Source organism: Egretta garzetta, unplaced genomic scaffold (assembly GCF_000687185.1).
Source record: "Egretta garzetta isolate BGI_Z169 unplaced genomic scaffold, ASM68718v1 scaffold85, whole genome shotgun sequence".
NCBI lineage: Eukaryota > Metazoa > Chordata > Aves > Pelecaniformes > Ardeidae > Egretta > Egretta garzetta.
The window spans coordinates 313,169-323,586 of NW_009259718.1; the positions used below are offsets into that span (position 1 = coordinate 313,169).

The 10,418-nt window shown below is 46.8% G+C and overlaps 1 protein-coding gene across 1 annotated transcript in view; it reads right to left on the reverse strand.

Moving 5' to 3' along the window:
* The window catches only part of ARHGAP31 (Rho GTPase activating protein 31), a 63,547-nt gene that overhangs the window by 9,267 nt on the left and 43,862 nt on the right, over positions 1 to 10,418 (reverse strand). Inside the window, exons 4-10 of the mRNA XM_009639079.2 lie at positions 10,003 to 10,085; positions 9,259 to 9,366; positions 7,406 to 7,551; positions 5,403 to 5,601; positions 3,508 to 3,632; positions 1,022 to 1,081; positions 2 to 335 (exon numbers count right to left, since the gene is read on the reverse strand). Coding sequence (XP_009637374.1) covers positions 2 to 335; positions 1,022 to 1,081; positions 3,508 to 3,632; positions 5,403 to 5,601; positions 7,406 to 7,551; positions 9,259 to 9,366; positions 10,003 to 10,085 — 1,055 coding nt within the window. The remainder of the gene's footprint in view (position 1; positions 336 to 1,021; positions 1,082 to 3,507; positions 3,633 to 5,402; positions 5,602 to 7,405; positions 7,552 to 9,258; positions 9,367 to 10,002; positions 10,086 to 10,418) is intronic.

Consider the following 10,418-nt stretch of genomic DNA (forward strand, 5'->3'; position numbering starts at 1 on the left):
GAGGCTGCTTGGGAAGCCTGACTTGGTGGCTGTGTCGGAGGTGTAGAACATGCGGCCGCCTTTGGGGGAAGTCTGCTCATTTTCAGCATCCTCTACCACCCGGAAGACCTTCAGCTGCTCAGGGGGTGACTTTGCTTGCGGTGTCCAGGGAGGACCTTTCTCCCCACTCAGCTCTGAGCACCCTTTGGCCCCCACGGCAGATCCTTCCCGCTCCCACTCATTCTCCTTGCTGAGGTCATATGAGCTGCCTGTGCCTCCTGTCCGTATCTTCATCACCGGAACAAAAAACCCTCCAGTAGTCACTGTCCGTTTGAATCTGCTCTTTTCATCCTCCCCTAGAGGTGGGAAGATAGGAGGAAGCCTCAGTGGGAAGTGAAGCACTAGCGAGGAACCTTCCTCTGTGAGGAGCCTTCCTCAGTCCCTCCAGGGATGAGTCCTGCCCTGGTGACCACCCACATTTCCCCAGAAAGACGGGGACAGCAGGCACTGAAGACATTCCAGGCTCCAGCCCTGGCAACTCCATCAAACTGGGCAGTCAGGGCTGGATAGGATGCCTTTCAATGGAAATCACCTAAGACTTTTATTAGAGGCCCCTCAATCAGATACAGCCAAGTCTAGGGCTGGCGTGCATTGCCCACAAAGATCACAGCTCCAGGCTTTGTTGGCTTATTGCAAGCACTTTTCACTGCTTTATACTTTTCCTTATAAATGGGAATTTTGTGCCCAGAATAATCAAGAATGAAATCAAAGCAATACCACTGCTAATAAAGATGAAGCTAGACACAGTGGTAACTCTCAGGTGCGTGCACCAACATAAAAGACACAGAAAAGGCTTAAAAACCTGTGCACACAAAGGCGGGGCCACATGTCAGCAGCCGTGGCACAAGCATACAAAGACAAACAATACGGTGAGATAGGCAAAGAAACAGACCATCGCATCCATGCAGGCACAGGGGAAAGCTGAGAATGTGGAGGTGCAACCCTTCGCCCTTACGGTGTAAGTCAGTTATTGATGTCTCACCTTCCACTGGCAGGGAACACAGCGAGTCCATGCTCTTTGCGGGCCGAATGGTTGCTTTTTCTGTGGAAAACGAGTTTTAGAAACAGGCTTCAGATCCTGCAGCTTTGCAAGTTTCAGCCCATAAAGACCAAAGGCTACATCTAGACAGGCATGCCAGGCAGACATCAAAGTTATTTTCCGTTTCCAAGCGGTCCCCCTCTGTATCCACACCATGCAGCTTGTTACCCACAACACTTGTCTGCACAGCTGGGGATCTGCTAGCCCTAACAACAGCTTCACACCTGCCAGACACATGGAGAGCTATACATAACCCCACCAGGCAGCACCATCTCCACCGTGAAGAAGCCAAGCATCCCCAAAGCCGTTATGTGCCCCTGCCCTCCCTGATCAAGTCAGGCTGTCGGTTGTGGGGACTTTTTAACTAAACTGACATAAATGCCTTCTCACCTCTCATTCCTGGTAGCAAATGTTAGGTTATTTTTACATTGCATTCCCTGGCTCTTTTGCTGGCATGAGCATACCCTGCCTCCAGCAAGCATGCCGGGAAATTTATGAGGGCAGTAAGCAACTTATTTTCCTGGTCATCCTTGCTGGACTTGCTTGTCCAGAAACAAGCTGCCGTTTGTCACCAGACACTCTACAGGTCTGTTCCTGAGAGGTTTTGGAAGTGTGCAGCTGCTACCACTCTGAAAAAGGGAGATGAGGGGAACGACGTAGCTGGCAAGGAAGACAAGTTAGTCTCTGGCAGCCCAAAAAGGGTCCGTGGAGCTCTGGAAAATGTCTGGGAGCAAAGTTTGCTGTTTACAATGCTGCACAAAGTAGGCAAGGCAGAAAGTGAGCAGGCTTTGTTTATATATACATATATATACACATATATATTTGTTTATATAATTAAGGCTTCTGGGACTGACTTTCACATAAGCATAGGGGAAACTCCAGCTACTTTTTGCATTTATATGGAGTCCTGGCTACCTTTTACGTTCATATGGTATGATGTCTTGAGCACTGGCTCCACTTTCCTCAAGGAACAGAATTCAAGCTGTGGAACCCGCATTTTATGTGACTTGCAGACTTGTGTGCATGGACACAAACTGTGTTAAAGCATGTGCTGAGTTTCAACAGCAAGTTCATCTGTTCCCTCACATTAGGCTGTAAGCAGATAGTGCACAAGAATACAACACGGCAGCGCTAAAGCACTGCTGCTCAAAACCACTACTTCAGTGCCTAAATCTCTGCCCGCGGTTGTGCATTTGTGTGTCCTGCTGGGAAAAATGTACAGCCCCCTGTCACTCTCTGCTGGAACGAGGCTCAACCCCCATGGTCACTGGGCTCCAGTCATTCCTAGGCATCCTCGGCTTAGATCTATTTTGGGACAGAGTATTCCTTATCAAAGTGAGAAGGTGATCCCATGATCGAAATAGGATGGTGAGCTATTTTGAGGTCTGCCATGGGCACCCTGTGTGAGGCCATCTGTACATACAAAACATGGGGGAAGGCAGGGCTCCAAAAAAAGCTGGATCCAGCATTTGGCTTCACACTCACTTCTGATCCAAATACAGCCTCTCTTATATGTGGTGGTAGGTAATGTTGCCAACATTAACTATTTTATTTTAAGTCTTGCAATGTTTGGTAGTGCTCCTCCAAACACCAGCTCCTGGAATCATGAGATTATCTTAAAAAAAATTCCACCTTCATCTTCTTTTTAAAAAGTAAATTTCTTGACTTGGAGATACTAAAAAAATCTAGGACCCAAAACACTTCTTTATGAACTCAGGTAAAAAATGGGTATGCTTTCTTTTAAAAATTGTGATTACTTTTAAGTCAACTTCTTGATTTTTAGAACTTGAGTTGTCATTTTGAATACTGGGAATTGGCACTGCCATGTGATTTTCTAGGAAGCAGAGTGTTTAAGAGATTGCAGCTCAGGAGGGGCTAGAACTTGGGATTACAGCCAGGAGAAAAGACAATTTCTCTCTTGTAAATTCTGCAAAAGTAATAGCTTCCCTCAAAGTGCTCAGAGCCAGGAGCCATAGGAACTCCTGGTGCCATGTTTTTCACAAAGACACTGGACACAGTTGGTTCTTTAATGCCCTTTAGTGGAAGGACAGCCTGGAAGAACAGCCATTCATCCAGTGCCATGTAAGGAACATTAGGAGCCAGAGGCTGGCTGGGCTGGAAGAGTGGACTAATCCACACCTACATGGCATTTCCTAGTCCCCAAGCTTGACAGCTGGGCAATGGGAGCCTGTTTATCACATACCTAAATAGAATATTTACTGTAGCTGTCTGGCGTATCCTCCTGAAAAGGTGCTTCTCACCATCACATGAAAATGAGATGTGCATGAAACCAGGCAACAAACATGACCCCATTAGACTATCTCAAGTCCAATGGTATTATTGTTATGTGGATACAGGTTGTCCCATGCTATCAATAGTGCTGGAGAAAGCTGCAGAGAGAAATACTTAACTGAAAAGTGTGTTCTTACCAGAGAGCTTCTGTGCCCTTACGAAGACGCTCCCGTTTCGACTCAGTTTAGACTTTGATTCTGAGCCAGAGCGGCCCAAGTTAAATATTGACTTCCATTTCTTGGACTTGGTAGATAATTTACGCCTGGAAGGAAAAAGGGCTCAGGAGGTTACCAAACCCTACAGACTTCTGTCTTTTTAATATCCCACAAAAGCCTCTGAGCTCTCTCCCCCCAAAACTGTCCCTCTTTTCTTCCCACATCTCTTTTAATTCTAAGGCATGCAAGGCATAGCTACACAACCAACTCTTGCTTTTCTGTAAGTGATTTATCTGTATTGCTGATTTAACCATGTCATGGACGGAAAGACACCTAAGCTGGCTCTTCAGAGAGTTGGTTCTGGCATCATGCTACAGCAACTGTGATTGACCGAGCGATCAACCACGCTTGTCTCCAGAAAGGAGAGGTTTCTGAGGCTAAAACTATCTGTCAATACAGTAAAGAAAAATTGTCTTTTTAAAGGTTTTAATGACAGAATGCAAAATAAATTCCAGAGAACTGATGGAACTGGTACTATTGCTCAGTGCACAAAGCTATCCTTTGAAGTCCACATATCTTATAGTTTTTATGAATTTCTGAAAATAAAAGGATCTCTTAACACAAACTAGCTATTAATGCTTCTCAAGCCATTAATTTAATCGTAGGTGTTGTATGATCATATGCAAATATAATGTACTATCAAAAAAGGAGGTGGAATTAAATCAGTTTCTCGTAACTGTCAGAGGAAGTGGGACACCGGTTCCCTGGGTCTCTTTGGAAATTCCATATTTAAACAGAAAGAAGTTGCTACTCCTGAAGCCAGTTTTCTTATATGCATATTACTGCATGAAGCACTATTTCAGTTCCTTCACATACCCATTCTGACTCCTCCTTCAATCTCTCCTCTTCCAGAGCAAGAACCCTCTTATCTCTCTGTCTTGCTCTCCATAATGGGCTTTCTACCCCCATGGTTGTGCTTTTCTTTCAGATCAATACTCAGAAGAGCACAGATCAGTCCTACAAAGAGGATTAATATCTTGGGGTTAGGAATGTTCTCTTCAAGTGAGAAAGGCAAAGGCACTCTAGAGGGGCAATATACTCTTTCGTCTTAAGCCAGTATCTTGCGAGTATTCTCTTAGATGGCTCCTTTTTGCTTTAATATATCAAGTGCAAATAAATATCTTTGCTCTGGTGCTTTATGGGTCAGTAGATTAATGTGCCTCCTGCTGCAGAGGCTATAATCTCTCAGAACCAGGCAGTAGAGTGACCATATATTAGCAGATGGATAGACCAATAGATAAATACTTATGCTGGGCAGCAGTGCCAACAACTGCAGCAACCTCAGCTGAAATCAGACTCTTTTCCTGGCATAGGCATAGGTGGCATAGGGCCACTATATAAATATTTCTCCATGCTAGGAATGAAAATTCACCTTACTGCTTGGCTATGAGTGCAGAGGAACCTGGAGAATGATGAAGCTGAGCAGGCCAATGCCACCAGGCGCACCGTGGACCAGTCGCCAGCAGGTGGAACTCGCAGGAGAGCTGTGTCGGGACCTACTCCACATTCAGCCCATGTTTAGCCAAACCCTGAGCTGACACAAGGCTGCAAAGACAACTGATTCCTCCTGCAGGAGGTCTGCGAGGTTCTGCCCCGATGGAGGAATGAGGACTAGTGGAGCTAGGAACCCAGCAACTGCAATGCTTCTCAGGAGCAGCTGTGCCTCTTTTAAGAAGGGCACACAATTTTCTGTCAACGGTGGTTGTAGGTTCACATGTGCAGGTGTGGGGATATGACGCTAACAAAAGTCTCATTCCCAACCATGCTGGGAAACCTGCACTTTTCTGTTTGCCCTTTACACTCCTCTTGGCACTTACTTGCTGTCAGGGAGGTCAACAACTGTGTGGAAGAGGGACCCAGTTACAGGGACAATTTCAGGCAAGCTGTTCTCTCTCCTCTCCTTCCGAGCAGGGTGGGAGGCAGACAGACTCCGTGCCTGTGCTTCTTCCAGGCTCACCAGTTTCATCGGCAGGGAGGCCGAGGGGAGGGTCAGACTTTTCACAACCGATGCACTCTCTGAAAAGCAAGAAAATACATTCCAGCTTGGGGTGAGGATTGACGAGAGCAAGAGCTTCATGTCTTTATTTGACTGGAACATCTCCTGCGGAGGGTGGAAAGGAGCAGCACGTGCAGGGAGAGACGCTTTTTGTCAGATGTGTCTTGCATTTCCTCAGCAGCCTTATCCATCTGAATGCATTCCCAGCAGGGGCCATGCTCCCCAGCCAAAGGCTGCCATTGCACAGGCTTTTTTCCCCTGCTGTAGACGCTTCGGTGTGAAAGAGGCATCTCTGAAAACCACCGGGATTCACGCATTCCCTTTTTCTCTTCCTTCATTCCCTCCTTCCTTCCCTCCCTCCCCAGATTTTGGAGCAGTTCAATCCCCAGTCCAAACGTGATGCCTAATTCTTTCTCTCACTTCCACATCTTTCTCCTTGTCTTGTTCCAGGAAGGGGGACTGTTCTAAAAACCAGCGTTACTTTACCTTCCTAATGCATTTCTGGGCTATGGAAAGGAGTGTGACCAACAGCCCTGAAAACTGAAGGTCTCTGTTTACATGGGCAGCGGCAAAACCAATTTCCCATATGCCACCCCACCTACAGCCCTGTCCTAACCAGACCTCCTCAACATGCATGGAGGAAGCGCAATCCCTGTAGTCCATTAGGTACTTAGCCCTTCTGCTGAAGCAGGGTGCAAGCTCCTGCCTGTGTAGAGGGGCTGGGTGAAGGGGCACTTTCCCACCAAGAAATCAACTGGGACCATCAGCATGTTTCTCTCCTGACTCCACATAGCTATTAAAGGCCAGCAGTGTTAAGCACTTACAAAACTTGGGTCAGCTTTGGGCCAGTGACCTGCAGTACAACCAGAAGCGTTGGAATTCACTAGTCAGTGTTTTGGGGCAATGCTTAAGGCAGTACGGGAGCAGGTTCTTACTCCATGCCTTCTGGCAGGGCATAAACAAGGGCATAGGAACGGCACCCGCACCAGCAAAGCAGGGATGCTACAGGTCGAGCAGGGCACTGCACTGCAACTGCTGGCTCCAGGGACAGACTAGCAGGTAGTGCCACATGTTAAGGGAAAGGTGGATGGGACAAGCGGACACGGGGTTGGAAAGCAGATAGGTTACTCCCTCACTTCCCCAGGTAATATGAGTCTTCCCAGTGTGTAAAACAGAACAATACATATTTCTGAAATTATGTGAGGTCTCTGTAGATCCAAGCCCTCTCACTTCCCTGGCTTAAAAGCATTTTGACAACAAACCTGTCACTAAATTACAAAAATCAGCATCTCCCAAGACTGTTGATGTCCCAGGAAAAAAATCTGTGTTTATAAAACATGCCCAGGTACAAGACATAAATTTTGAGAACACAAGCTTAAGTTTTATCCTGGGAGTGTGGCTTCTGACTTGGGTGGATATGGTGACTGCAGGGCAGGTATCATCAGTATGAGGAATTACAACTGGGGGAGCCTGCAAGAAGTATTGAGACTGTGGCTGATGGGCTTAGAGAGAAAGTTTAGGCCAGGACTGAGAAGCAATCACGTGGTCTTCCTTTTGCAGAAAGGGTTAAACCAAGTGAGATCATTTGAAAATGAACCATAGGGCAATCTGGAAGCACACTGCAGGAGGCAGGTATTCAAAAAGAAAATGTTGGAGATGTCGATGAAGAGGACAAGAGTCATGAGGGATTGGGCTCAAGGGTTGTTTGAGGGAGGCTGTGAGCACGGTAAGGGTTGATGTGCTTGAAGTATTAGTGGAAGGCGATATGGTTAGAGCTGGAGTACATGGCAAGTGACTCTTAGAGTGGTTGAGGGAGGTTGTTACCAATGTTCTCCGCACAGCTGGCTTTTCTGCTGTTGCTGAAGATCTGATCCACGTGATTCAGGATGAACTCTATCACCAGCTGCTGTACTCGCACCTCCAGGAAAGCTGCATCCCCATTGCAGCCAACTGCCTCGATCTCCTTTGACCTGCACCAGGAAAGAGATATATTAGTAACTGGCATTGCCACACACAGCCCCTGGGGAGGAGAGATCAGCTTTCTTCCTGCAAGGCTTGGAACAGGGACGTTTTCCCCACTTTTGCTGAACCTCTTGCTCTTCTTCCCTTACAGGCCCTCATCTTCTCTGCTTTTTCACTCTTTTAAAAATAATTTTCCCTGTTTTCACTATCACGTGTGCTGCTTTCTTTCCTGCCTGTGTTATTTTCCCTACTTTACTTTTACGTTCTTCAGCAGTAGATAAATCTGTGACTCTCAAACTCAACTCTTCTCCCTCTATGCTCCTCTTTTTGCTATTCCAAAGCTGGGCATGAAAGGCAATGCAGGAAACTTCAAACACTGTTTCCAGATGCCTACTCAATGCTTCAATCATCTCCCAGCGAAATCCCTTAGAACCCTGCTCAGGTCTTCCCCACACCAATTTTTTCAATGCTTTGCAGTGTGCCCCAGTAGTCTCTTCTCTGCCCCCCTGCACTCCCACATTCTCACTCTTGCTCTCAGCAAAGAAACATTCCTTATCTTGACATGCCAAAGTGTTGTTGAAGAAATTATCTCTGGGCAATGGATCCTTTGTAAAGTTAATGACTGGTGTGTTAGATAATAGCTTGGGGCATTGCCAAGAGGATAACCCTGTAAGGAGACTGCAGTTGCATTGCTTGCTCCTTTGTTTTCCTCCCTGGGACTTGGACTTATGAAAGATTGCAAAAGAAAACAGACTTCAGGATTTTTTTTGACAAGGACAGATGCTAGAATGAAAATGTCTCAATAGCAAAGGTCCAGTTTGTGATATTCAACAGCGTCAACATTTGATTCATTTTCAAAACCTGCTCTGCCCGTTTTGGGATTTAAAAGGGTGAGATAACTCTTTAGAAAATGCTTTTCAGGGCTGTACCTCTCTAGTCAATGTCTCCCCCTCCTGTCCTCTGCTTCCCCCACCAGCTCCGCCAGTGCCCCTTTCCTACCCAGCTGCAGTCCTGGACTCTCCCTGCATAGTTCATTCCTCTGAATACAAGGGTATGGGATGGACGGGGAAGGGAATTTCATCAATGTACAAAGTATTTCTAATTTTTTTTCCCAGATACTATTTTTTCATGTTCTGCTTAGCTCTATAATGTATCAGCCAAACCTCTGCCTGCGTCTTATCCAAACTTCTTGTCAGCCGAGTGCCAGGCATAGCAAACACGACAAACTAGCTGGTGGTCTTGAGATCTGACACAAGCTGCCATCTAAAGCCCACCAAGCTCATCTCCCTTACGCTCAGGCAGATCTGGGCACAGGCCTGTAGCATTATTGCCCTGTTGCCCTCCATTCCAAGCCTTGCTGTCTCTCACCGCCCCACTGCAGAAGCACTGGCACTGTCAGAAATGTCATTTCCGTTCCACAGTGATGAGCTAACTCCTCATTTTTAAATCAATGTGCTCAACTTGCAAATCTTTTTTTTTTTTTTTTTTTATAAGAAACACACAAAACCACAAGCTTCCTTGGATGCTGGCAGTAAGATCTCAGATTATTCAACCTGGAAGAATTTTTTTCTCCTTTTTAAAGCTGTTTGTTCTGCTATACTGTTCCCTTTAGTTGTTCCGCTTTTTCCCTCAAGGGATGGGTCTCCAGGCTCAGGTGCTGGCACTTCCTTTGGAGCTCAGCATTGGTCTCTAGATTAGAGGGCTCTCTACTGTACCTGAGGAGATTGGGAGCCCACACCAAGGCCAAGTTTCTGGTGTGCATGTTGGTCATGTTGCTGAAGGAGGCCAGGTGAGTCAGGTGCTTGATCAGGTATTCCAGCGTTCTGCAGTGGTTTCACATGAAGAGAGAAAAAAGTGTCAAGTGACCGATGCCTGCTCCCCGGGACAACAAGGCTCAGGCTCAGCCCTGGCCTTAGTGTTGTCCCCTCCTCAAGGAAGGCAGTGTCTGCAATGGCACAACAGGCCCCATAGGACAGAGGGTTTACAGTGCCAGCATTTACAGGGGATGGCAGTGAACACCTGAACAACTCCGCTCTGGGGAGGTCTGGCCTAGGTTGGGGCAGGAACCAAGCAAACCTTAGCATGATGGGTGCGAGGAAGGTGGCAGATGGATGGAAGAAGGAGTGGGATGCAGAAAAGGCTGAGTGCTTAACTCTTGCTCAAGTGCCTCCAGCAAATCGTCTTCTCCTCACCACACCCAGGACACTGGCCAAGGGTGACATGGGGGTCGTACCCAGGGAAGGATGATAGACTGTGGCAGAGAGAGCTTGTTTGATCTCTAACAACGGTTTGTCTGATGATATTTAAATGCCAGATAAATTGTTGTCAGATTTGGAAATGGTGAGTCAGCTTTTAGGAATTAACTTCTGGAAATTAACTCCAGTGTTGTTTCAGGCAATATTCCCTGATGGCGAGGGTCACCACACTGTTCCTCAGCACCTGACTGGGCACCTTCTCACCTGTAATGCGATGGGGGGAGCTCCTGGATGACATTTTGAATTCGTGCCAACTGCTCGTCCTCGGGGAAGCGTGATACTGCTTCCTGCGGAGATACAAGGAAACAGTCCACCCTGGCAATAGACTCAGGGGAAAAAGGAAGAGGGATAAGAAGAGTCACACAAGACAGCCTGTCTCAGAGGGAATGCTCTCTTGTGCTACCTTATAGAGCTATTGGTAGAAGAAGTTGCTTTGTGGTGTTCCCAGCACAGCAGAGATTCGCTGTGCTGTTATTTTATGTCTCAGTACACCTTTCCCACACGCTGGGAGAGGGTGGTCAATGTTTTGGGGAGAGGGGTGTTTAAGGACTGGCAGTTTCAATCAGGAGTTACATTTCTTTTCTTCTTTTGTTCTTTTCCTCTTTTTTAACTTGTGCAGT